Raw genomic sequence first — 27907 nt, 5'->3', positions numbered from 1 at the left:
TGCAGTTTCCCAGATTCCCACTAAACGACAGACACCTCTTCGCATCGCACAGTGGGCCGCTTGTGGGACCTGGGAGAGCATCTCTGCATCTGTTGCCGTCAATTTACTCTTAAAAGCTACTTAGGTTTGCAGGTCAGTCTCTGACCGCGTGAGACCCCGGTTACGGAGCAGCGATGACCCGCTGGATCCGGTGCATGACAGCGAGTCGGAGGGCGACGCATTTGCTGATCCTGGGAGTTTTATGGGACGTTACGGCGAAGGATGTAAGCATCATGGCTCAGTTGACAATGCTTTCGGCACAGATCATGATCGGCTTCTTTTTCTTCTGCTCGTGTCATGTTTCTGAAATCATTGTAGTATGGGATAAGGCTCGGCATTTCCATAAGTGGTTATAGGCCTACTATTAAAATACGAAGTCTACAAATGCAGATGAGTAAAACCATACCGGTTGTATTATATTTTTTAATAATAGACTTTAAAAAAATGTTTTATTTAGTAAATGATTTATTTACTTATAAGTAAATTACACAGCATCCAGTTATGTGTCATACCTACACAGAATGCGGGGTAAGATAAAAGTGGGGAATATTAGGTTGACCTCAAAAAATCTGGAACATAACTGGATTGGTCTGGTGTAGGAGCCCTGTTACACACAGTCCTAGCAGTGCACTTCACACCTGCACTTAATCTTTCCCATTCCTTTTGAAGGTCACTTGACGTCACGCTCTGATTCATGAGGCACTGTTGGATAAGTTGCTGGTCATTTCTGGCATTAGAAAGTTGCTTCTGCCCTCTACCTGCCTGCTTTCTGGTTGTTCCCAGTGTCTCCTGTTTCACATTTTTCTTGTGCACTGTGGTCTTAGAAATTTTGAGCCTGGAAGCAGCCTGTCAAAAAATGCTATAAAAGTAAAGTACTATGCAAAAGTCCTGGGCCGTGAAAGAAAATGTTTAATGCTGTTTATCTGGGTAGTAAATATATTTGCTCAGGAAATCAATTTAACATTAGAGCACATGCAAAGTAAAAGTAACACAATAAAAGCTAATAGAAATATCTCCTGTTTTCCAAAAGGATACTGACGCCTTATTGGATGACTAGATGAACATCGCTTCAGTTCCCAAACCTCCCCTCAGGGGCACCCCAGCCATTCCATGTACTTGTTAAATTTCACCCCAAGCTCACTTAATTCATTAATTTAATTAGTCAGCGAAAGTCAATGAGGTATCGATTATCCATCCATAGGAGGTGTGTTAGTGGGCAAGTCAAAAAAATGTATGGGTGTATTAGATGGTTGATGCAAATTCAGTGGTGCTTTTAGAAGAGGTATTGATATTACTAAGCTGGCACTATTTGACGGACTATTTTATAGCTCTACACATCATTTGAACAAAATTTTCTTTTGTACAGTGCTGCACATCAATATAAGAGGGAAATTTGACTCCATGACATCTGTTAAGAAATATTCATATAAACAGTGCAGTACAAGGAACAATGCTAAGGATTTTGCACTCTGAAGCAATATCTGTTTGACAGGCAAGAAATCATGTGACTCGGATTCAGTGCCGAACGCTATAGCTTCACTGTCTGACCAGGTCTATTCTGGTTCTAATTCTAGTCTTCAGAGTTCTTCCACATTTCTACAAAGCTGACAAGACTGATCCTGCCAGCATGTAACACAATATTGTGGAAAAAGTCAGTGGTATTATCTGTTTGTCAAGTGTGTCAGCTTAATCATTTCAGAACCTCTCGTAAAGTCAACCCAGGGTTTCCAGCGACCATCCAATATACTGATGTATTTTTTGACTCGGCCACCATCCGACCTTGTATTTTTAATCAATAGCTCATTGAGTTATTTAACTAATTAGGTTCATTCAAATTTCGATGGTGAAATTGAGAGAATGCATGGAATAGCTGAGATGCCCCTGAGGAGAGGTTTGGGAACTGAATCATGTTCCTCTAGCTGTCCAATGACGTGTCAGTAACAGTTTGAATAACAGAAGAAATTGTGGTTTATTTTATTTATTTATTTATTTTTGTGTTACTGTTAATTTCTATATGCTCAAATGTTTTTTTTTTTTTTAAATGAGCAACTATACACTTACTACCCTGATACATAGCCTTAAACATTTTCTTCGATTGGCTAAGTCTGTTGCACAGTACAGTATGTCTTTGCATGCACAGATTGACTTTTTCTGATCTAATATGTTCTATGTACACCTTCAGACTTGAAGCACAGATGTAATCACAGAGTGCCTCATTACTGTGAAGAAGATCGAACAATTCTTTTGTTTTCAACTATTGCTGGGGTAAATTCAGGACGTGGTCTGGACTGGTTCCTTAAGTGATTCGACTGTCTAAACCTGCCTTGGGGATAGTTTTGGTGGTTCTAAATGGTTTATGGGACTGTTCGGTATATTTGTCTCCTAACCAGTTCCACGCTGCATTCGGAAATTCTCCGAGTGGCTTAGCTGAAGCAGGCTGTTCTCTCAATCATTATCAAGTATGTTTGGGAAAGGTTGTGACTCCCGGTGTTCATTCCCACGGCATTTCTGAACAGCACTTCTCAAAACAGACTGCTTTATCTAAAAACCAAAAGGTCTCATGTGGGTGGAGATCGTCTGCTTTTCTGAAATATTGTATTGACGTGTTTCTAGGTTTGTGTGTGTAAAGGGAAGACCAGATGTCACTGTGACCAAGTCAAAGGCAGCAAGGTAGGGAAAGATTATGATCGTGCATGTGACTGCACCCTGCTGCTTAACAATAACTGCAGGTTATGGAAATACTGATACACAGATATAACATTCTGAAAAAATTGTACTTAATTGGGTCTCAAATGCCAGTTAGAATGTTTCCTTAACTGGGGTCAGAATCATCCTATTTCATGTCACCATCAGGCCAATTTTCTTATTCTGATTTGTAAGCATTACATCTATTCACAGATGTCTCCCCTTTTGGAGACATACCCTTCTAAGATCTTCAGAGAATGAATGGGGAGCTGACCTGTCTCTGTCCACGTAGGGTGAGACAGGATACCCCGGTTTCGAGGGCCCTCCTGGTTTGGTTGGTTTTCCAGGTAAAGAAGGCCACCCAGGACCACCCGGCCTAAAGGTATTAAACCATGTCATATGAGCACTATCTGTTTACATGTATCATATCACAATGTACATATCTACAGCTTTGGTGTATAATGTGATACAAACCCCGGAATCTATGGCACCCACTTGGTTGTTGGCTTCACTCTAGGGCCACATCGGTCAGCCTGGAGATCAAGGACCCAAAGGAAGCAGGGTGAGATTAATGTCACTGGCCACATATGTGGCCTGGTTATTCAGTTAATATACTTTGTTTAATATTTATCACCAGTATATACAGTGGGCAGTAATCAATGCCTTAAGCAGATGAATAGCAACACAAACAACCAAATCCCCTGCATCCATTGATGGATGGATGGATGGATGGATGGATGGATGGATGGATGGATGGATGAATGGATGGATGGATGGATGGATGGATGGAGAGCCAAATAAAACCTGTCGTAACAGCATACATAACAGCAGCTTGATGACTAGTAGATTTGGTTATTTTGTGGCCCTTGTCTGTTCCTGGTACCAGATAAAGGGATATTAAGTTCCCAATGTGCATCTGACTCTGGAAGGTCCAGAAGCAGGATTTTTGGTGTCTTATTTGGCGAAATGTCCTTCCTATTTGCCACCATTTATTATGAGGTTATTGTTCTATCTCAGGGAATGAATGGAGATCCAGGACATATGGGGACTCCAGGACTGCCAGTAAGAACCTCCTGCTGTTTCTTCATAATATGTGCACTTCCTGCCGTAGAAGCTTTAACGTTGCTGTCATTCAATGAATGTACCTGTGGCTGAACACTAGGGGGTGCTGAGAAGACACAACGTCCCAAGAGCTTCAGCCATCATGCCTTTAACATTCTTTAACGCCAGCATATATATATATATATACACTCACAGATGCTCACAGAGCAGCACCTGCTTGTCACCTTTTCTCTTTAGTGTTATAAAAATTTGTCAGTTTTATGGTGATTTAATTTCTTCTATTCTCATTTAAGAATATCCAAAATATTTTCTTTGCAACCAACACCCCCCTATTTTGTTTAAGATGATTAATTCAAAGAAACAAGATTTTTTTTAATTATCTTGCTTTTCTATGTTTTTAATGTCGATGATGCAGACTTGCACTGGACTTTGTTCTTGTGTCCTTCCTCTTCCTCCTCTTCCTCTTCTTCTTCTTCTTCTTCTTATTACTATTATTATTATTTGACATAATGACAATATGTTTGATTGTAGGGTTTTCCAGGAGTACAGGGTCTCCCTGGAGAACCAGGCACCCCAGGTTGTGACGGCATGAAGGTAGGAACGGTGCATCACACTTTGTGCATCCTGATAGCCTGCGGGAGCTACTGTACCTCAAAGGCATTCATCTACACACAGTAAGAGAACTGGGAATATATGCATTCATGCAGTAATAGAAATGTGTCTCCAGGGGGAAAGAGGCCATCCAGGACCTCATGGGGATCCTGGCCGTGACGGAGTGCCTGTAAGACCTATATTGAACCTTTCTATCCAGCTCTCACTGTTCTTTGTATTCCTCTTTGGTGTAGATGGAGGTTCAGGTAAACATGTTCATTCAGAAAACATAACCTTGGTGCTAAGATTACAGGGTGTGTTAACTGCATTACAGTACATAATGTTGAAATGTTTACCACGTTAATTCCCACCATTGTGCTTTTTAAGGGTCGTCCAGGGCAACTGGGTCCCAAGGTCGGTTCCTGAAAACAATAATCCATCCATCCATCCATCTTTCAACTCCGTATCCTCACTAGGGGAACAGAGTATAAGACAAATGTTTCATGCTTTTTAAAGTGACTGTGACCTGAGCTGTGTATTTGTAACCATGTCTTTGTGACTGTGACATGAGCTGTGTATTTGTGACCATGTCTTTGTGACTGTGACCTGAGCTGTGTATTTGTGACCATGTCTTTGTGACTGTGACATGAGCTGTGTATTTGTGACCATGTCTTTGTGACTGTGACATGAGCTGTGTATTTGTGACCATGTCTTTGTGACTGTGACCTGAGCTGTGTATTTGTGACCATGTCTTTGTGACTGTGACCTGAGCTGTGTATTTGTGACCATGTCTTTGTGACTGTGACCTGAGCTGTGTATTTGTGACCATGTCTTTGTGACTGTGACCTGAGCTGTGTATTTGTGACCATGTCTTTGTGACTGTGACCTGAGCTGTGTATTTGTGACCATGTCTTTGTGACTGTGCGTGTGGATGTATTTAGGCTGGATATTTTTGATGAGCTTTCTTGGATACTTGTCCGTTTTTTACGTTTTTGAGGTTTGCGGTTTCGTAATCGAAGTACAATTGGAGTCAGTAGGCTTCCCACAGATACAGGTGTGCGTAAGTGTGCATTTTCTCGCCGGATGTCCCTACAGGGAGACTCCTACTTATCCTCCTTTGAAGATAAAGGTCAGCGTGGCGCTCCAGGTAGTTACGGTGCTAAGGTGAGGACAGCTTTAACTCCTGTAATCCAAGGCATCCCTCCTGGTGCTGTCTCACCCATTTTCTCACCTCCAGCTCATCTGCTTTCTCATATCCACCTGTTATTCTATGAAAAGAAAACTTATCCGGTCAAGTAGTTTCAGACAAACCCTCTGGCCTGGTTTTCAGGGTCAAACAGGACCACCGGGGGCTCCTGGACTCCCTGGACCCTCAGGGCCGATGGGCATAATCGTGAGTGCTGATCAGACACAGTAGTTTATGCCATGCAACACAAAACATGCTCCCAGCCTTAGATGAACCGTCAGTGTGACAGAAGGTGATGGCGTGCTTGATGCTATACTCTATCTCTGTATTACAGGGACCAGGGGGGCTGCCTGGTGCCCCAGGAGTAAAGGTAAGCTTACTAGCACTGACTCTGCTGATCCGGTATATAGTTTCTGCATAAAGATGTGGGGACGTGACTGTCTGTGAGATGTCTAACCTCTTTGTCTCTGTTCAGGGTCTGGAAGGAAGAAGCTCGGGTATCACAGGACCTCGAGGCCAAAAGGTGGAAAATGACAGCTGAGATTTGAGCCAGGGAGGCAATTGGAGTCCCTGCCCAGTCCTGTACCACCTTGGTTATGGACCAGGCTGGACTGCGCTACGCATCACTTCCTATGGTTCCATTTTACAGGGGGAACCGGGACCTCCAGGAATTCCTGGAAGGAAAGGAATTAAACTGTATGCAACAGGCTTCGAATACCTACAGGTATGAAGACCTATGGCTGCAAGGCCCGGTGAAACACAGGGAGAGTGGGAATGATTAGATTAGTGTGGGTGGAGTTAATTCATAGTGGGAGTGGTTTCTACAGATTGACCTTCTCTGACCTCTGTCATCGCAGGGGGACCCGGGTGATATAGGTGAAAAGGGCGATCCAGGGTCACCTGTAAGTACATTTGGAATATTAAAGCTGCAGAATATTTCAGACCCAAGCTATCAATCATTAAGTACTTGTGCTTCAGTGCTTAATCTTTTTATACCCCTGACATGACAAACCACGATATCTGCAAATATTTTTTGATAGATATACAAAATGCACATGTCTAACGCATAACGCAGTTCTGTATAAAGTGTTTATAAACTGGAATAAACTGCATAAATGATGATAATCGTCACATGGAAGACTTCAGCAAGTGTTTGCAGTTCACCAACGTGAACATGCTGCACGACGGTATGTATGTTTACCTTTTGAAGTGCTGCCTGTTTCACTTTCGTAGGGTCGTCCGGGAAATGCAGGACATAAGGGCACAAAAGGGGACGAGGGGGAACCAGGAACTGAGGTACATTTGCCTATGAACAAGATGAGATGCATGCATGGAAAAGTATGCAAAACGAAGTAGTGCTTTACTTGCCATTTGCAAGTACAGGTACATTGGAATCGTTCTTCTTACCGATGCCATCTTGCTCTGCTTTGAAACATATCCACATATACAGTACTGTGCTTAGGTCTTAGGCAGTCAAAATGTTTAAAGCTATTTATCTGGGTGGTCATTGTGTATTACCTCAAATTATTTAAAAACTAAATATTTATGCAAATATATGCAAAATATATGCAAATGCTATTAACATTAGGACATCTGCAAATTAACAGTAACACAATAAAAAACTAGTAAGAATGTCTTCTGTTCTCCAAAAAGTCTCTCATGTCTTCTTGGATGGATAGAAGAACACTTTGGTCCCTAAACCTCTCCTCAGGGGCACTGCAGCCATTGCATGTGCTTGTTAAATTTCACCACCAGTTCAGTTAATTAATTTAATTTAGTTAAATGTCTCAGTGAGGTATCGATTAGCCAAACAAGGTTGGGTAACAGTTGAGTCAAAAAATACATCAGTTTATTGCATGGTTAGTGCACATCCGTGACTTTAGGAGAGGTTTCAAGCAGCCGCACTCTGTCAGGCATGACATCTGAGTGTTATACCAACATGAAGATCATTTACTTTGACTGCCTAAGATTGTTGCATAGTACTGTGTACAAGGTGAGAGAGAAACTTTGGGTTAAAGCACAGAGTCAGCCATTAATTCAGCATCCCGGAAGCATTTTGGGCGGGTGAGAGACTCACACAGACACAAAGGCCCAACTTGCTGAGTCAGCTGAGGCTCTAGGCTGAGCGAGGTGTGGGAGGCCACTCAGTATGTCACCACGAACTTCATGCTCGTAGAGAACTTCATACTTGAAGTGCAACTTCTTCTACAGGGAAAACCCGGGAAGGATGGCAGCCCTGGAACTTCTGGTGACCTGGTAATACATGCTTGGTGATGTTTGGCCTACAACCATTACAAGATTAAATATGGCTTAGGAGGAGACAAGATTCATTAACCTATAAAGGTCTCCTCATAGGGCTGTCAGTCACCTCACTGAGAGTTCAGTCCTGTTAGTCACCTCACATGACTGTCAGTCACATCACAGAGCTGTCAGTCACATGAAAGCGCTGACAGTCAGCACACAGAGCTGTCAGTCACTACACAGAGCTGTCAGTCAGCACACAGAGCTGTCAGTCACTACACAGAGCTGTCAGTCACAAGAAAGAGCTGACAGTCAGCACACAGAGCTGTCAGTCACTACACAGAGCTGTCAGTCACTACACAGAGCTGTCAGCCCCAGTCGGTAACCTCAGTGAGCTAACAGTCCGGTCAGCTACACGTCACTGGAGTGTTTCAGTTTTCCATTGAAATGGAACTGATTGTGTTCATTGTGGTCCTGTAGGGAAGCAAAGGAGATCGTGGCTTTCAAGGATTCCCAGGGGAATCAGGCCTGAAGGTCAGGGCTCGCTGCGACTTATTCTCTTTGATGTGTCTGATGCAAGGCTGCCCATCCTGCTGCCTTGTGCTCACACTCTGTGTGTTTGAGTTTGTGTATAACACTGTCCCTCTGTGAGCCTACAGGGGCAGAAAGGCAATCAGGGCCCAAGAGGTGCCCCTGGCGATGTGAGTAGTACCACTGCAGCTGCACTGCCGTAATGGCACTTCTCCACTGGCATTCAGAAACCAAGTCATACCTGACTCACCTCTACTGCAGAAGGGTCAGCTCGATGTTGCCAGGTTTGGAGAGCAACAGTGACATAATCCCAAAGAGATGCTTATTTACTGTTCAAGCGGTATATATGATGATGTATCCATCCATCCATCCATCCATCCATCCTGGGTATGACGTTAATCTACACCAAGGAAAAACTTGGGGGTTGGTGGCAGGATTGGTACGTCAGTCACCGGAAAAAAATGGTCCATTTGAACTAGTGTGGTGCTGAGATACTGCCTGCCGTATGGCTGCGCCGACGTTCTCGTGCCTTAGGTGGCTTGTCATGTGGTGGATGCGGCAACAAGCTGAAATGAGTACATTCTCCTTACCTCTCCTCATCCATCCATCCACTTTCTGCTGCATATCTGTGATTGGGTAACGGGGGCAGCAATCTAAGCAGGGATGCCCAGAACTCTCTCTCACCAGCCATCTTCTCCAACTTCTCCAGGGGAATACCACTGCGTTCCCCGGCCAGCCGAGAGATATAATCTCTCCAGCGTGACTTTGTCTGCCCCGGGACCTCCTCCCGGTTGACCTCCCCAGGGAGCCGTCCAGGAGGCAACCTAGATAGATACCTGAACCTCAACTGGCTCCTTTCGATGTGGAGAAGCAGGGGCTCTACTGCCCCTCCCAAATGTCCGAGCTCCTCACCCCTATCTCTAAAGCCCAGTCACCCTCAGAGGACACTCATTTTGGCCGCTTGTATCCGCGATCTCATTCTTTCGGTCACTACAGAGCGCTCATGACCATAGGTGAGGGTAGGAACGTAGCTCAACTGGTAAATTTAAGTATCCTGAGATACTTAAACTCCTCCGCTTGAGGCAGTACCACACCCCCCACTAGGAGAGGGCAATCCACCATTTGCCGGTCAAGAACCATTGTCTCAGATTCGGCTGCCTCACACTCAGCTGCAAACCGTGGCAGTGTATGCTGAAAGCCACAGCCCAGTGATGCCAACAGGATCACATTATCTGCAAGTACTGTCCAGAGCCTATCCCAGGGGCCACGGACACAGGGCAAGGGGCTCTAACCCATCACCGGATACGCACACACACACATCCATGGGCAATTGGGCAATTTGACTGTAGGGGAGAAAACCCCATGACATGATGGGGAGAACATGCAACATAGACCCCTGAACCCAGTGGTGTGAGGCAACAGTGCTCATCACCATGCCACCATGCCACCTCAACAGTAAAATCATATAAACATGTAATGTTTCTTATTAATGTATATTAAAGCTATTAAGCTATGTTAAGATGTTACATGCCATTTATGCATGGTCTGTCAATGCATTATGGAGGTGCACTGAATGTTCTATGAATGCATTATAAAGACATTTTTAAGGTGCAGTTAATGTAAAGCTTTACCCTTCGATCTCTGCTTAAACAGAAGGTAGTACTTGACAGAGCCCTCAAAGGTCAGCACGGATTGCCTGGTGCACCAGGTCAGCAAGGCCTTCCTGGCAGCCCAGGTATTATTAATGGACTCCTCTCCATGCCTGTCTGCCACACCTGAAGAACTTGGGCATGAGGAGTTTGCCTTATGTTTCAGGTCGCATTGGCTCGCCTGGATCTCCAGGACTCCCTGGTACTATGATCACAAATCTGTTAGATCAAAGAAATATGCATTCACTTTTATAAATAGCACTCTCGTACGTTCACATAAACACATATGTATGAACCTATAAAGTATCGACCCATCTGTGCCCTGAGAGGCATTCAGGTCAAAGGACCTGTATTTTATAAAGTAAAGATGAAACACATTTGTGATCCAAGATATGAATTCGTATATGTCTTTGGGGTTTTCAGAGAGAAAGGTGTACACCAATGTTTTCTCCATATCTTTTTGCAGGTCTACGTTCTGTTCCAGGCCCTCCAGGTGCACCTGGGCCTCCAGGCACGCTGGGCCCCAAAGGAGATAAGGGTGAACCTGGTGTCCCCATTCAAGGCACTCCAGGGAGAGATGGAGATCCAGGAACACCTGGAGAACTAGGAGATCCCGGCCAACCAGGGCTTGTCGAATATACTGGTAGCCATTGAGCATGATACTCTCCGTCTTATATAAATAAGTGGATGATGGTGTCTTACTCATCAATAAACAATCTATTACCCATATCATAGGCAAACATAATTGGCAACCGGGTCATTAGGGATAGTCAAACAGTTATCTTTGCTTGTAACAACTCATCTTAATGGTGGACACTTCTGTTGCAAAGGCTTCCAGAATGGCCAACAAGGACCCCCAGGGATGAAGGGTATGATCGGTCTGCCAGGAATGCCAGGAGACTCAGGATCACCAGGTTTGTGTCTTACAGTATGTATGATGTTTTATTGTGTCACTAATAAGAGTAAAACTGGATGGTTCCATTTTGCTGTATAGGACAGGTTGGTGAACCATGCAGATGTGATTTAAATACAAGGATATTTGGCCTTCAGGGAGCTCCAGGCCCTGCTGGACTTCCAGGTAACTTTTTTTTTGTTTGTTTTTTTTAGCTACTTTTACATTCAATTTCCAGCAAAATAAGGCAAAAATAACACTGATTCCAACTACACATTTAGTGATTGAGTTCTGGACCCAGAACTGTCTATGTTTCTCCAGGAATGAATGGTCATCTAGGACTAAAGGGAGATAAAGGAGTTAAGGGAGTCCCAGGGTCCAACGGACTGCAGGTAACCACACCTGAGATAGTGGTTAGTCCATGGTTCTTCTGCCAGACAACTTCATTCTTAAACAGTATGCTTTCTGGAACCACACATCCATCTAGCATTTACCACTTAGCTTTCATGTCAAGAACAATAAAACGGTTCAGACGTGGCTCCTCTGCCATTATCTCTGTACTCATCTCAGGGCCCGCAGGGGATTATGGGTTATCCAGGCCGACAGGGATGTAAGGGAGATGACGACGTTGAACCTGGATTTGGACTGAAAGGGGACAGAGGACTTCCAGGACCCCCAGGAACGCGTGGGCTACATGGCAAACAGGGGGTACCAGGTCAACCAGGGGGCAAGGGTCTGCCAGGGCCCAAGGGTAACTTGGTAAATAACCCTATAAATATTCAAAAAGTGATTCTGTATGATCCAACATACAAATGTCTCCCAACATAATATTGTTGTATAAAACCATAGGGTAATTACAAGGCAGCATGATATATGTGTGTTTGCAGGTCACATGGCCGGGTATGAAGGGGCAGCGGGGCCTTCCAGGAAGGCCTGGCACTCATGGACCAATGGGAAAGGAAGGGGATTTTGGTCCCCCAGGGGTTGGACCGCAAGGTTATCCAGGGCAGAATGGAAGTTCAGGGGTAGATGGTCCTCCAGGACTACCTGGAGTGCCAGGTAAGAATGACCATCAGCTCCACCTGTGAACATCTCCATCCTGACAACAGCCCAACTAAGACAGTACATATGTAAAATAGAAAGAAAAATTTATGTAACACACCTAGTAAGTCAGTCACACCTCCACCTTAATTAGGCACCAGCGTCTAATGTCACATGAACCCGGTGCTAATACTACTTTCTGTTTAGGAGTGAAAGGAGAACCAAAGAGAATGAACATCAGCCAAGGATATCCAGGTCCTCCAGGCTTCAAAGGTCTACCCGGAATGCCTGGTTTACCAGGTGAATGAGGGAATGGAGGTATAACTGTTGTAGTGCGTGATCTCTTAGAAAGACACACAAAAACTGGATTGAATTGTCCATGACATCACAGGAGCCCAAGGGAACTGGGGTCCCCTTGGAGATCCAGGGCTACCTGGCACTAAGGGGGAAAAGGGAAGAATGTTATCAGTACAATATCCTGGGGTCCCAGGAGTAAAAGGTAAGAATGACATCACACATATTGCAGTGATTCACAGATAGGCTAGCACCTAATCTCATCATCTTTGGGTTAATGTCTGGGGACCGACTCACTAACCTCCTGTTTCTACATGCAGGTGAGGAAGGCACACCTGGTAAGCCGGGCATTTCAAGAATTGGCTTACCGGGACAACCAGGAGCTCCCGGCCATCAAGGGCCTCCAGGGTCAAAGGTTTGCATGTATCCCTCAAAAGCTATACTATTCTGTGATTTAGGGTTAACCATGGGTGGGATGTCTCCCCAGGATGATGTAGGGTTAACCCTGAGTGGGATCTCTTCCCAGGATAATGTAGGGTTAACCATGGGTGGGATCTCTCCCTAGGGTGATATAGGGTATGGACTCCCAGGTTGGCCAGGCCCCCAGGGACCAGCTGGCAGCAATGGGGATATAGGGCCCTCAGGTGATGTTGGCCTTCTGGGCTTGACTGGACCTGCTGGAGCCCCAGGACATGCAGGATCACAGGGGGTGAAAGGTAACGTTCACTCATATACCCATTTACACACACACACACACACACACACACACACACAGGTTTGTAATTATATCTTTGTGGGGACTCTCCATTCATTTCTATGGGGGAAACTCTAGTGCCAACATGACTTTAATCCCTACCCAGTCCTAACCGTAACCATGAGTAACCAAAAAAAATACAAGACTTTTGGCATTTCTAATTTTTTGATTGCATTCACAAATCTTTGTGGGGACCTGAAAAATGGTCCCCACAATGTCAAAATGGCAGGTTTGCAATCACATTTTGGGGATATTTGGTCCCCACAATGTAATGTATACCTGGACCACACACGCAGACACACAGACACAGGTGATGATTTCCTGTTTTTCTATGACTCTCCAGGGGTGAAAGGCTCCGTTGGGCTGCAGGGTATGCCAGGGCCTCCATGGCAGGGTGGTCTACCAGGGAAGGATGGTTCTCCAGGACTGATGGGAATGCCTGGCCACCCAGGTATGTGAACTATACCTGTTAGTGCATAATCCTCATGGCAATAGCATACTAAGCATCTTGCCATGTTGCATCTTTTATGCCATTATTAGATAAGAACTGGCTGCCAGTACAGTGAACAATGAACAACTGCATGCAAAAACTGTTGCGGTACATAATATGAACAAAAGCATCGTGACACCCGGCCATGACCTACATGACATTGCATTCTAAATCCATAGGCCTCAATATGGAGCTGTAACAGCTGCCACTCTTCTGGGTTTTCGACACTCCACAAGGTTTTTCGAGTGTCTGTGGGAATTTTTGCCCTTTCGTCCAGAACATTTGTGAGGTCAGGCACTGATATTGGATGTGAAGGCCTGGCTCACTGTAGTTCATCCCAAGGGTCTGGGTTCTGTGCAGGACAGTCAAGATCTTCCACATTAAACTGTGTCTTTATGGACATTGCTTTGTGTCCTGGGGCATCGTCATGCTGGATCTGAAAAGAGCCTTCCTTCCCCAAACTGTTCCCACAAAGATGGAAACATAAAATTGTCCAAAATGTCTTGGTATGCTCAAGCATTAAGAGTCCCCATCACTGGAACTAAGGGGCCCAATCAAAGAAAAACAGTCCCATACCATTAGCCCTCCTCCACAAAACTTTACAGTTGGCACAATTCAATCAGATAGGTCACGCTCTCTTGGCATCTGCCAAACCCAGACTCGCCCATCATACTGCCAGACAGAGAACTGTGATTCGTCACTCATAAGAACATGTTTCCACTGCTTCAGAGCAGGGACGGATTACGTTCCGGGCCAGCGGGGCCGCTGCCCAGGGGCCCTTGGGGTGCAGGGGGCCCATGGGGCCCCTAGCCCAAAACAATTTGCAACGCTTATCAACAATGTATTTTCGTTTGTCTATTTTAGAGGGCCTACATTCTTTGATCCTCTGCCTACAAGGGTTCCTGACCCTATAGGGAGGGCGTTTGGCTGCCAAGGGCCCTTGAATTGTGGTGGTTGTGGTGGTGGTGCTGCTGGTGGTGGTGGTGGGGGGGGGGGGGCTCTCGCGAACGTTTTGCCCAGGGGCCCACACAACCCATAATCCGTCCCTGCTTCAGAGTCCAGTAGCAGTGTGCTGTACATCACTCCATCTAACATGTGGCATTCTGCTGGGTGACATGAGGCTTGCATGCAGTTGCTCGGCCATGGAAGCCCATTCAATGAAGCTCCCAGCTAACAGTTTTTGTGCTGGGGTTAATGCCAGAGGAAGTTTGGAACTCTGCAGTTACTGAGTCAGCAGAACGTTGGTGACTTTTACACACTATGCACCTCGGCACTCGGTGACCCAGCTCTGTTACTTTATGTGGCCTGCCAGTTCGTGGTTGAGCTTCTGTTGTTCTTAAACGCTTCCACTTTGCAATATTACCATTTACAATTGACAGTGGAATATCTAGCAGAGAGGAAATTTTTTAACTAACTTATTAACAGTACCATGTATGAATTCACTGAGCTCTTCAGTATGATCCATTCTTTCGCAAATATTTGTAAACCTGACTGCATGGCTAGGTGCCGGATTTTATATACCTGTCACAATGGGTCTGAATGAAACAACTGAATTCTCTGATTAAGGTGTGTCCCAATACTTTTGTCCATATAGTGTATTTCCCATGAACATCTCTACCTTTCAGATAGTGAAATGTCTGCAATCCTCTCCTCAAAGGCACCCATTCCTCAAAATACCTTTCTGCTGCCCACCACCCCCTGCCCTCCACACACAAACATACTGTAACAACAACTGATTTACTTTTGTATAGTGCTTTACCGCAACATTACATTGTCTCAAAGCGCTTTACAGCATCCCCACCCAAAGCCCCAGTAAAGCCATTGACCGTATTTGTCACGATTCTAACAGTCATACACAAACACACACCTGTGCTCCATTAAACACACTATACCTATGATCTCTCTCAAACTCATTTACATATATAATCTATACAATAAAGTTGCAGTTAAATGTTACTGTTTCCTGCAGTTTTTCAATAAATTAAATCAGCAGGAGTTTATTCATACATTGCCACTGTACCTTCTTTTTAACTATATAACTATTTGTTTGCCTTGGATGTTAGACTTTTGTTTTTATTGTTCTTTTAATGTGATTTTAATGACTTATATTTTAGTCTATCCCTGTTCCTGGGTAAAGTACTTTGAATTGCCTTGCATCTAAATTGTGCTGTATAGATAAACTTGACTTGGCTATATGTTGCTGTCATCTTCAGGAAAATTAAAATTTCTCATCCTCCAACTTCTAATCATATCTGTTCCTGGGGCCAGTCTCAGAAAGCAGGATTTCTTGTTTAGCTGGATAACTTGTTGAATTTAAGGTACCCCAGATTAAATAAACTTTATCTCTGTTCACTTACCTTCATTCACTACCTTAAATCTGAAAAGTTATCTGGCTAAGCAAAAAAATCCTGCTTTCTGAAACAGGCCCCAAGTCAGGTTTTCAGGGTTATTGTGAACCAGCATGAAGTGCATAATTTAGCCATTATAACAGTGACGGTAGCCATGCTCTGTCTGTCTCTGATGATGAAGGTCAAAAAGGGTTGAAGGGGCTGAAAGGAGATCCAGGTCCTTCTAGCACTAGACAGCCAGGTCCCCCAGGGCTTGCTGGACCTCCAGGCCCCTCCATGCCCGGGAACCCAGGACCCCCAGGCTTGAATGGGTTCAGAGGGCTTGACGGTCTACCTGGGCGTACAGGTAACTTCCAATCAGAAACACCAGATTAGTTCAACATGTTACTGAATACCTAGCCTGGATTTCAGGGGATTGTGAAGGCTGTGTTTAGTTTGTAATCCTGGAGGACTGAACCTTGATCCACAGGCTGCAGTGGAGAACCGGGTCCACCGGGGACACCAAGCTATGGGCCAGATGGTCAACCTGGGCCAAAAGGAGCACCTGGGCCAAAAGGTATGGCTCTATTCCAGGGGTGGTGTATGTGCACCTGGGTTTGAACAGCTGACCTAAAGGTTACCCCAAAAACCCGCACACACACCGGCCCTTTGTGGATAAGATTGGCCACCCTGCTCTATTCCCACCCCAGTATTACAAGTACAATTACAAGTATCACACCAGTCCCTCCTTCTTTAGCCTCTGTATGTACAGTAGTCCCCCCGCATCCGTGGTGTCTGTTATCCGCAATTTACTGCAGTCCAGAAAAAAAATATATAATGTATTATGGTATGTTCTTTCATTGTTCCTTTGTCCTTTGAGGGTTATAAAAACATTATTTTAATTGCTCTGTCATCCCTTTATACATTTTTCACTTTATCATCTCTTGAGAATTACCTTGTAATATCTTTCAATGGAGACAGCACAGTACTGTAAAATAATGTACAATGTACTCTATCATTACTGTATTTAATGTTGGAAATGTCTTGCTGTGCGTGATTTATCAAATAAACTTTAGCATATCTATGCATATGAAAATCATGGCAAACAATGGTACCTCGGCCCACGAACAGTCCTGTTCCCGAACAAATCAGGTTACGAACCATCCATCCATCCATTTTCCAAACCGCTTATCCTACTGGGTCGCAGGGGGTCCAGAGCCTACTCTTCAGAGGTCAAATATCTGAAAAAAGAAAAAAAATAGAGAGAGAGAGAGAGAGAGAGAGAGAACGTTCTGCTATAGCGGTATCTTTCAGTGATTGATAAATATTGTGATGGTTTTTAACAGTCTATTCGTAAAATTACAGTACTTCATTAATAACATAAATTATTAAGTTCTCGAACGAATTAAGTTCGTGGGTCGAGATATTAGTGTATATGGGTGCGTGGATGATTCGCTACTATCTGTGGTCTTGATTATCCAGGGTAGGTCTGGGAATGCATCACGATTTAGCACTAGAACTTATTCAAGTTAACAGAAACACAAAAAAAAAGTTACTGCTAGATGAACGCCACTTTAGTTCCTAAAATTCTCTTCAGGGGCCTTTCAGCCGTTCCGTATATTTGTTCAGTTTTTCCAACAGTTCTCTTAATTAATCAACTTAATCAGTTAAATAACTGAATGAGATATTTATTAGCCAATCATAGTATGGTGCCCTAAAGCTTGAGGCAAAAGATGCTTGCTGCAAATACTGAGGTAACTTTTGTAGAGGTTTTGAAATGGCTAAGCTGTCATGCTTGGACATACATAGTATCCTAGTCTTGAAGATCATTTAAACATAATTTTCTGTGACTCCCAAAGACCTTTGCACATTACTGTATATTCATTTATACACAGGAAATTATGATGATTGTGAAGTTTGTTATTCTTGACAGGATCTTCAGGCTTAAATGGTCACGAAGGCTCCAATGGTGCAGCTGGCCCAGATGGGGATCCTGGTTCTCCTGGACCCCCAGGTCGTCCATCCACTGGGCCCCCAGGGGACACTGGACCTCCAGGTCAGAATGTAAAGACTATGGGTGTGGTCTTTGTGTCGATGTGTTGTATGCTGAGTTTTGGATTTCTGAAGGGCCTGTGGATGCTATTGGACCAATGGGGGATCCAGGAATACCAGGGATGCAAGGACCAAAAGGAAAGGATGGGGCTCCAGGAAGAATGTCTCCAGGTATGCCCCCCTCCCCCCAAAGTTCACACATAAACAGATAATGTTAACTGAATGCATGTGTGTTTGTGAGACTGTGTTTATTAATGTGTGTGTGTGTCTGTCTGTTTCTGTGTGTATGAAGATGCTTTCCCCTCTGTCTTCACAACAATTGCAAACCCCAAAATACAGATTTCCTTTGAATGTTTCTATTAAGAAAAATGTCCTGTTTAACGTTAACCAGTCTTCTAAAACATCAACATCTTTGCACATCCATTACTAAAACATCCGTACTCAACCATAAGTGAACGGTTTAATGTTTTCAATGGACTTATGAGGATTGTTATCAGGGAACGCAGAATTACGTGATTTTCTTAACATGTTTCCCAATGGTTAGTTTGAGCCTCGTCTCCCTGTTCGCTGTATTCCAAGAACTTGGTAGGTTACTATAGTAAAACGTCATAAAGTGGACAGCAATGACATGTGATTTTTTTTTGGAATTAAGAGTCAGTGTCAAGCCCCTACAATGATATTGAAACCTGTGTGTGGATAAAAGTTGACTGTATTGGGTATGCATGTATTCAGGACTCAGAGGTGATCCAGGTGCCAAAGGAGTTCCGGGAAGTCCAGGCAGTTTGGGTCCCTCTGGAGCTCCAGGCTATATGGGCGTACCAGGTGAGTGTCACACACACACACCCACACACAAACATATACCTCATGCTTACAGGAACCCCATCTCCCAGGTCCACCAGGCATGAAGGGGGGGGCAGGGAACCCTGGGTATCCTGGTCCATCGGGGGAACCTGGCGCACCAGGTGCAAAAGGAGACAGAGGAGAACCTGGCTATGCAAGACCTGGTCCAGCAGGACCACGTGGACCAAAGGTATACCGACCTTCAAGACTGATTGCCAAAGCTATAAACATTAAGATGAACAGGTAGGTAAGAAGATAAAACACAGACACTAAACACAATCATCAATAACAGCAAGACCAAACTAGTCTGAGCAACTCCAAACCCTGTTCAGAATTTGACTGTGATCTGTGACAGCCAGGATGATTGTGGTGGTGATGATGATAGTAACAATATTAGCCATGATGATTATGTTATTTATGGTTATGATTTATAATCAGCACCCTCAATCTTCATCATCGCTGTGGTGGTAATGATACTGATAGTGGAGATGATGTTAATGATCCCAGTGACAATGTTTGTAATGATAATAGCATTGATGTTGATGAGAATGATGTGGTTCACCCCTCCCCCAACACACCCCACTTTTGCTGGAAAGGGAGAGCCGGGACTCCCCAGTGCCTCAGGAACCAAGGGATCCAAGGGAAATGCTGGGAGCCCAGGACCTCCTGGAGTTCCAGGGAGACCTGGAGATGCAGGGAATGTGGGACCAGCTGGAGACAAAGGTTCCCTTCCTTACTGTTTGTTTACTGCTGAGACAAAGTTCTAATAATGGTCTAAATCCTATAATCCTGCATATAACAAACAGCATGAGAGGAGCTGTCAAGATCACTTAAGGTCCTCCCTAAATCCCACCCTCTGTGCAGGATTGCCAGGCCTCCTTGGACAAAATGGCTCAGATGGTCCTACTGGTCCTCCAGGACCTCCAGGGCAATATGAATCTTCAGGTTGGCAAACTTCCAACTGTGTTATTATTTATCACTAAATATAAGCAATGACACCATTAATATCATTTTTAATATCTAGCTCTATATATGGCTGATGCATCATTAAGGTACATTCCAATAATGGGATCTGCAGGAATGAGGTAAAACATAGCAGGCTGACAGTCTGTCTAAACTTTGCATCATGATCAAGGACAACCTGGCATTCCTGGAGTCCCAGGCCCTCCTGGAATGAAGGGAAGTCAGGGACGTGACGGGATACCAGGTCCTTCGGGACCAAAAGGAGACACAGGTAAGACACGGGTAACTTTAATTCCTGTCCTGAGAACTATGGAAAAGTGGTCACAGCGGCCATCCAAGGCAGGACTATCATCAAGGTTCCTATAATTTCAAATTTTAAGTAGCTTAAGTGAACATCGATATGCTCCGTGAGCAACGGATGTGACTGAATAGACAATCGAATACTATGTTGAATCTTTACCTGGAGAGTAAGCTGATGTTTCCATCAAACACGCTGTTGTGTTGCCTCGGTCAAAAGAGAAGTCAAAAGCAGCAAAGGCAAACCTCCAGCACCGCTGAAGCTCCAGGCTGTGTAGCTAAAAGCGTCTGTCTTACTCTGTGCTCTCCCCACAGGCACAGGTTTCCGTGGTATATGGGGGTCAGGGCCCCCAGGAAAGCCAGGCAAGTAGCAGCTCATGAAGGCAGATGGTAAAAGTGGATTTCTGTTATAATAATAATAATGCATTTTATTTATAGGTGCCTTTCAGGTTAATCAAGGTCACTGTCCAAAAGCAATAAGTAGTAGCAGGGGCGCCGTTAAGCGGGGGACAGTTACGATGATTCCAGGGGCCCCTGAGTGGCTGTGGCCCTAAAAAATTTGGATCATAATCTGATTCATCTGGGTTGGGAGCCCAGTATAATATGCTTTCATGGGGCCAAAATCTTTAGTAGCACCACTGAGTAGCAGTAAAATCATTACAGGCAGATAAAAAATAAAACCACGAACAGATAACACAGATACTTAAACTCCTCCACTTACAATACAATACAAGTGGCCGAAATGAGTTTCCTCCTCAGGGTGACTGGACTCTCCCTTAGAGATAGGGTGAGGAGCTCAGTCATTCGGGAGAGACTCAGTATAGCCGCTGCTCCTCCACATAGAGAGGAGCCAGATGAGGTGGCTCAGGCATCTGGTTATGATGCCTCCTGGACGCCTCCCTGGTGAGGTGTTCCAGGCATATCCCACTGGGAGGAGTTGAATTCTGCAAAAGCTTCAGTTTGTGAATAAGCTCATGTGGAAGACAAGATATGAGAGAATTACAGTAATCAATGTGGGAGGTAATCAATGCATGAATCCGAGTGGCAGTGCTTTGTGGGGTAGGAGCTGCAGTTCTATGGAGTCCAGGCTTCTGCTTCAGCTAACTGGACTGTCCAATGTTCTCAAGTCAATTCAGGCCACACTATCAGTCTCCTGTCTGACTCCTATATGAGGTGCACTAGGAAGAGGCAGGAGGTCTGTGAGCTTCCCTGGCTGACTAGTTGTAACTTTCCTCTCCAGGTGAACCAGGGGAACCAGGACCACCTGGTCCTCCGAGCTTTGGATCTCCAGGGTGCCATGGGGATCCTGGGCCCCCGGGTCCAAATGGACTAAGTGGACCACCAGGTTCCCCTGGGCCTGATGGTATCTGTATCCCTGGAGGGAAAGGAGAACCAGGTCAAAATGGCAACCCTGGAAGGCCAGGTAAGAAGATACACTCAGCTGGTTCCTTACCTGTCTACTTGCACATCTGCACCTCTTTAGTACTCGCTTGTGTTGTAAATTTGCACATATTTTTGTATTTACCTACAGTACCAGTCAAAAGTTTGGACACCTAGAAAAGTTTATTTGTAGTAGTCTACATTTCAGAATAAAGACATCAAAACTATATATAACATATATGAAAAAAAATATTGCCTCGTGCCCATTGCTTCCGGGATAGGCTCCGGACCCCCCCGACCCAGTAGGATAAGCGGTTTGGAAAATGAATGGATGGATGGATGGATGAAAAAAAATATTATTTGTTGGGGGGGTACTCTATTGGTTGGGACGGTTGCCAGAAGGTTGCCAGTTCAAATCCCTGGGTCGTCAGAGTGATCCCATTATTGGGACCTTGATCAAAGTCCTTAACCTTGATTGCTCCAGGGACAGGCTGACCCTACTGTCTCCTGTACGCCCGTCTCCCAGCTGTCCTGAAGGAGGTCCCATATATGCTGAACATTCATTGGCTGCTTTTCCTTTAAGGCCTCCAAAACCATTTCTACTCTGTTTAGGTCAGGTGACCAGATCATGTGAAGCGACACTCTATCACTCTCCATTTTAGGCAGCTTAGCATGTCCAAACTTTTGACTGGTACTGTATATCTCTCGGACTACAGGTCCCTCAGGCCCTCGGGGACCCCCAGGTCCACCATTTCCTGGAAATAAAGGAGACAAAGGGGAGTCAGGACTCCCGGGTTCTAAGGGGCTTCCTGGAAGTCGGGGAGACGCAGGTCATCCAGGCAGACTGGTGAGTGACATGACGGAACACTGTGGGACACCTTCATATACATATATTATAATAATCATGCGGAAATGTTCAGTGTGTATGTGCACATAATATATGTGCATATATACTCTATATATACTGATGAGTTGGAACATTATGATCTCCATGGTCGACCACGAGCTCCCTACAAGCCTTGCTGTTTCACAGATTCTCAAACCCAGTCTGGCCATAATGATTTGGTCCTTGTCAAAGTCACTCAAATCTTTATCTCTGCCCATTTCTTCTGCGATCAACATGTAAACTACAAGTACCGAATGTAAGATTACTGTCTAACATATCGTAGACCTTGACATGCACCATTTTTATGGGATAGTGGTCATTATGTTTTGGCTTGTCGGCTCATCATGGTAATGAAAGTACGGACCCTCAGGGACCTCCGGGATTCCCAGGGGAAAAGGGTTCGAGAGGTGATCAAGGATTTCCTGGCGCCCGCGGACCAGCCGGTACAAAAACATGCTGGACACCTTCACTGCTGGGCTCTTTGGTTTGGCTGTTGTTATAATATCATGGTGAAAACATACGATGTTGTAGGTTATTGCAGTTGCAGTTAATAGCAAACATAACATAAAAAACTGTTGCACTGCTTCAGGTGACACAGGAGAGACAGGTGCTTATTCTGGTCGAAAAGGAGAGCCAGGGCCAAACGGCCCACCAGGACCGCCAGGTAGGACCATTCAGTAGAACGTAGCATCCAGAAGTGAACACTGTAGTGCACTGAACACTACTGTGGTGTAGGGGATGGAGCAGACATGGCCATATAAGTGACATGTACACAAGTTACAAAAAAAGTCCCATTCATTCTTAAAGCTTCCAGTCAAGACTCAAGTCTCAAGTCATGCTTTTTAGAATAAGCAAATCAAGGCAAGTCAGAGACGTTATTCAAGCAAGTCATGTCAAGTCACAATCAGTCTAAGTTATTTCAACATCAGTATTTATGTTAATTGTAATAGTGATTAATTTAATAATAATTTCATACCTTTAATGGTGATTAATTTAAAAAGTGGTCAAATAGTGGTTAGTTATTTTCATGTATATTAATTGTTGCATTCCCTTAAGTAAAGAATTCCTGTAGTAAACAATTCAAATTCAGCATTTTTTTAAACAGGAATATTTGCCCTCGCATTTTTCCAGTGTCACATCTAAAACAATCCTAATGAAACTGCAGACATCATCTTGCAGAAAACTGGTGTGTAGCTATGGAGCAACTGTGCCAGAATGACTATGCAACCACTGAACATTAACCAGACTGTACCCACTGAACATTAACCAGACTGTATCCACTGAGCATTAACCAGACTATATCCACTAAATATTAACCAGACATTAACATGAACATTAACCAGATGGTATCCTCTGAACCAGACTGTATCCACTAAACATTAGCCAGACTGTGTCCTCTGAACATTAACCAGCCTGTATCCACTGAACATTAACCAGACTGTATCCACTGAACATTAACCAGACTGTGTCCTCTGAACATTAACCAGACTGTATCCACTGAACATTAACCAGACTGTATCCACTGAACATTAACCAGACTGTATCCACTGAACATTAACTAGACGGTATCTTCTGAACCAGACTGTATCCTCTGAACATTAACCAGCCTGTATCCACTGAACATTAACCAGACTGTGTCCTCTGAACATTAACCAGACTGTATCCTCTGAACATTAACCAGCCTGTATCCACTGAACATTAACCAGACTGTGTCCTCTGAACATTAACCAGCCTGTATCCACTGAACATTAACCAGACTGTATCCACTGAACATTAACCAGACCGTATCCTCTGAAAATTAATCAGACTATATCCACTGAACATTAACCAGACTGTGTCCTCTGAACATTAACCAGCCTGTATCCACTGAACATTAACCAGACTGTGTCCTCTGAACATTAACCAGACTGTGTCCTCTGAACATTAACCAGCCTGTATCCACTGAACATTAACCAGACTGTATCCACTGAACATTAACCAGACCGTATCCTCTGAAAATTAATCAGACTATATCCACTGAACATTAACCAGACTGTGTCCTCTGAACATTAACCAGCCTGTATCCACTGAACATTAACCAGACTGTATCCACTGAACATTAACCAGACTGTGTCCACTGAACATTAACCAGACTGTATCCACTGAACATTAACCAGACTGTGTCCTCTGAACATTAACCAGGCTGTATCCTCTGATAGGCTCAGATCCGTGCCCTATGGGGATCGGAGGGGATCCAGGGCCATTGGGACGCCCTGGAGATCCAGGACCTTTCGGTTTCCCAGGCTCACCAGGATCACCTGGACCTCCAGGTCTTACTTTTGATGGCATATTTAACTTCTCCTTTGGTACTGTTATCCTCAGGCAGGACTCCAGTCGCTTTCCTCCCCCCTCCCATCTGGAAGATGATGGTATAAGGTGTTCAGCACTAAGAGCACAATTCAGGAATAGTTTTTATAGAAAATTAGACCCCTCAACAAGTCTAATGCACTGTGATACTTTATTCCCCGATCCTACCCCTACATTCAGATGAGGGGAGCTTGTCTGCAGTGCTGTTATTTTGGATTTTTTTTATTGTTCGATCTTGTTCTCTGGTATTTATTGGAAACAGTCTGAAGAAAGAAGATAGGTAAAAAGCTCAAGGGGCTGTATGTACAAATGACAGTAAAACTTTGAAACATGAGAATTTGACTTGGGTGCTACTTGAATTCTTAGGTCATCCTGGCCCCGAAGGCCCACGTGGTTTCGGGGACCCAGGTCTACCAGGCATTGCTGGGCGTAAAGGAGAAAAGGGGTTTCCAGGCCCACCAGGTGGGGTGGAACCAAAGTCATACCTACATACATCTGACCTATGAGGCCCCTGACCTAATCAGACTCCAACTAATAGTGTTACTACCCTCTCATCTCCCTCCACCCTCACTACAGGGCCACAAGGGTATCCAGGGCCCCCAGGACAAAAGGGCAGGCCAGGCCCCCCTGGGGGTGGCAGTTTCAGTGCTACTGGTAACAGCTTCCTCTTCACAAGGCATAGCCAGGGGTTGCAGATACCAAGTTGCCCCTCAGGCACCACAGCCCTCAGTTCTGGGTACTCTCTGCTCTTCATCAACACCAATGAACAAGGCCACGGCCAAGATCTGGGTATGGCTCACACACACGGACATGATTATCAGACATGAACACGAATGTAGACATGTCCTAAACACTCATTAAGATACACAAAAGTATCCTTAACTCTAGAGTCTCAAACTCATGATGTCTCTATATGCTGCTGACCTTCAGGAACCATGGGAAGCTGCCTTCCTCGTTTCTCCCCCATGCCCTTCCTCTTCTGTGACATAAACAAGACCTGTCAGTATGCCTCCCGCAATGACCACTCCTATTGGCTGTCCACCGATGAGGTCACGCCCAAAAACAGGGAGCCCATTTCAGGCGACCTGCTGAGCAGATTCATTAGCAGGTAAAGGCAAACACTGCCCTCACAGACCTTCTGGCCACCATGAAGACCAGTGGCGTTTTGCCAATCAATTTAGGTAGGCACGTGCCAATATTTTGTAAAAATGTAACGTATTATTCAGTTAACCAATAATGTGCCTATATTGATGTGGACAACACATCATTAAACTTGCAATAAACTTGCAGTCAGGATAATCTGGCCAATAAGCGAGTTTCCTCCATAATATCGCATCTCTTAATCCCCTCCCCCACCCCTCATTATTCCTGTCTTTTGTGTGGTTTTGAAATGGTGCCTACTCACAAATTTGGTTTGCACAATGCCCCTGATGAAGACCTCGCAGTCTTAGCACACTGGATGGTATGGGATGGCTTATATAGGGATTGCCTGGACTAGTTGTGTTGTTTGCTTTTCAGGTGCTCGGTTTGTGAATCCAGCACATATGTCATGACTGTCCACAGCCAAAACACTTGCATCCCAGAATGTCCGCCCGGCTGGCTCTCCCTGTGGACTGGGTACTCCTTCGCTATGGTAGGAAATGAGACCATTTGGATGGGCTGCTGAGTAGGAACTAACACCATGTGGATTTGGTTCACCTGCCTTTCTCCTCATCATGCCCACAGCAAACTGCTGCAGGAGCAGAAGGTTCTGGCCAGCCTCTGGGCTCCGCTGGGTCCTGTCTGGAGCAATTTCGTAGGGTCCCCTTCATCGAGTGCCATGGACGCGGGACCTGTGCCTACGACACCGACTCCTCCAGCTATTGGCTGGCCTCTCTTGACCCCTCCCACATGTTCAAGTAAATAAAATTGCCGATTCTCTTCAGTGTTGTCTGAACCCTCCCTCTATGCTGCACAATATTTATTAGTTAAACTGATTTTAGGTATTAGCCTGCATATACAGTACTGTGCAAAAGTCTTAGGCAGTCAAAAGAAATATTTGAATCCATTTATCTGGTTAAGCACTGTGCTTATGCTCAGAAAAAAAAATTCAATTTAGCATTAGAAGATATGCAAACTGAAAATAACACTATAAAAACTAGTAAGAATTTGTTCTGTCTTGTTGGATGGCTAGATGAACATCGCTTCAGTTCCCAAACCTCTCCTCAGGGGCACTGCAGCCATTCCATGTATCTATTCAACTTCACCTCCAGTTCAATTCATTAATTAAATTAGTTAAAAAGTCAATGAGATATTGATTAGCTATGCGAGGTGTGCTGGTTGTCGAGTCAGGATATACATGACTGCATTGGATGGTGGCTGCAAATACTGGGGTGATTTTAACAGATGTTTTGAAATGGTTACGCTAACACACTTTGACAGGCGTATAAGGATAGTTTTACACCAACATGAAGATCATTTAAACATCAGTTTCTTTGGCTGCATAAGACTTTTGCAAGGTACTGTACGGTAAACGAGTAAAGTGAATTTCCAACCAAATATCCCAGGTAATAATACTGTACTTGATGTTGCTTTCAGTTAGGGGTATATCATGGAGGTGTGTTAGCTGGTAGCACTGACAGATACCGAAACAGCACTGTGTGTCCTCCTACAGGAAACCAGAGTCTCAGACACTCAAGGAGCCTTTCCTGAAGAACATCATTAGCCGCTGTAACGTCTGCAGGAAACAGCCTGTTCATCACCTTGTCACATGAAGAGACTGAACCACTGGACGAGCCAATCACATACAAGGAGAAGATCCTACCGTGCTGATAGATGCTGATGGCCTACCTAAAAGAGTTCAAAATATAATTTTACTATTAGATTGCACTTTAGTCATTTTATGCTAGTCACTACTGAAAACATTTATGTTTTATTGATTTATTCATATAGAAATTTTTATTTTGATATTCAAAATAAAGCAGTTAAACTGAATGCTGTTAGAGGTTTTGTAATTTATGACTTAGTTTCATAATAATAAGCTGTTTTCCCGATGACAGAGTACAGGCAGAAAGACGGCACTGGCATGAACGGCCAAGTAGGGGACATACCCCCACCCCAGATCCAGCCTCACTGCCCCCAAATATCAGGCCACAGAGCCAGCAAACATATTAGCATCCAGCCATCAGAGCACATAACAGACCAGCGCTGCCCTGCGTTTGACGTCAGCTGATGTTGCATTTGGCTACACCACGGTGCAAGACCCCACTAAATGACAGTCAGTTTCCATGTTATCTTCCCCCCACATGTAGTTCATCATGAAACCATTTCTATTTTGGGGAATCCATTAGGAGAATAAATAATGAAGTAACACACTAGAGTA

The 27907-nt window shown here is 44.5% G+C and overlaps 1 protein-coding gene across 1 annotated transcript; it reads left to right on the top strand.

The window, feature by feature from the left end:
• On the top strand, nt 1-27519 carry LOC125717124 (collagen alpha-5(IV) chain-like). The gene is made up of 52 exons (XM_048990103.1): nt 1-263; nt 2653-2709; nt 3017-3106; nt 3242-3286; nt 3742-3786; nt 4318-4380; nt 4514-4567; nt 4765-4791; nt 5473-5541; nt 5708-5770; nt 5898-5933; nt 6039-6086; nt 6213-6287; nt 6421-6465; nt 6797-6859; nt 7775-7819; nt 8285-8338; nt 8464-8505; nt 9989-10070; nt 10151-10186; nt 10451-10627; nt 10815-10898; nt 10979-11062; nt 11198-11268; nt 11447-11635; nt 11764-11935; nt 12125-12217; nt 12309-12416; nt 12532-12626; nt 12777-12927; nt 13309-13416; nt 16072-16149; nt 16273-16359; nt 17716-17838; nt 17910-18005; nt 18567-18656; nt 18725-18864; nt 19271-19397; nt 19539-19619; nt 19810-19908; nt 20250-20297; nt 21175-21357; nt 22031-22161; nt 22571-22643; nt 22790-22864; nt 24399-24509; nt 24913-25008; nt 25123-25335; nt 25477-25654; nt 26065-26179; nt 26272-26444; nt 27200-27519. The coding sequence occupies exons 1-52, from the start codon at nt 174-176 to the stop codon at nt 27297-27299; spliced, it is 4878 nt and encodes a 1625-aa protein (XP_048846060.1). The 5' UTR covers nt 1-173; the 3' UTR covers nt 27300-27519.
• Nucleotides 27520-27907: the final 388 nt, after the last annotated feature.

The sequence above is a fragment of the Brienomyrus brachyistius genome, chromosome 21, assembly GCF_023856365.1.
Source record: "Brienomyrus brachyistius isolate T26 chromosome 21, BBRACH_0.4, whole genome shotgun sequence".
Lineage (NCBI taxonomy): Eukaryota > Metazoa > Chordata > Actinopteri > Osteoglossiformes > Mormyridae > Brienomyrus > Brienomyrus brachyistius.
This window is presented reverse-complemented; position numbering and strand designations above follow the sequence as displayed.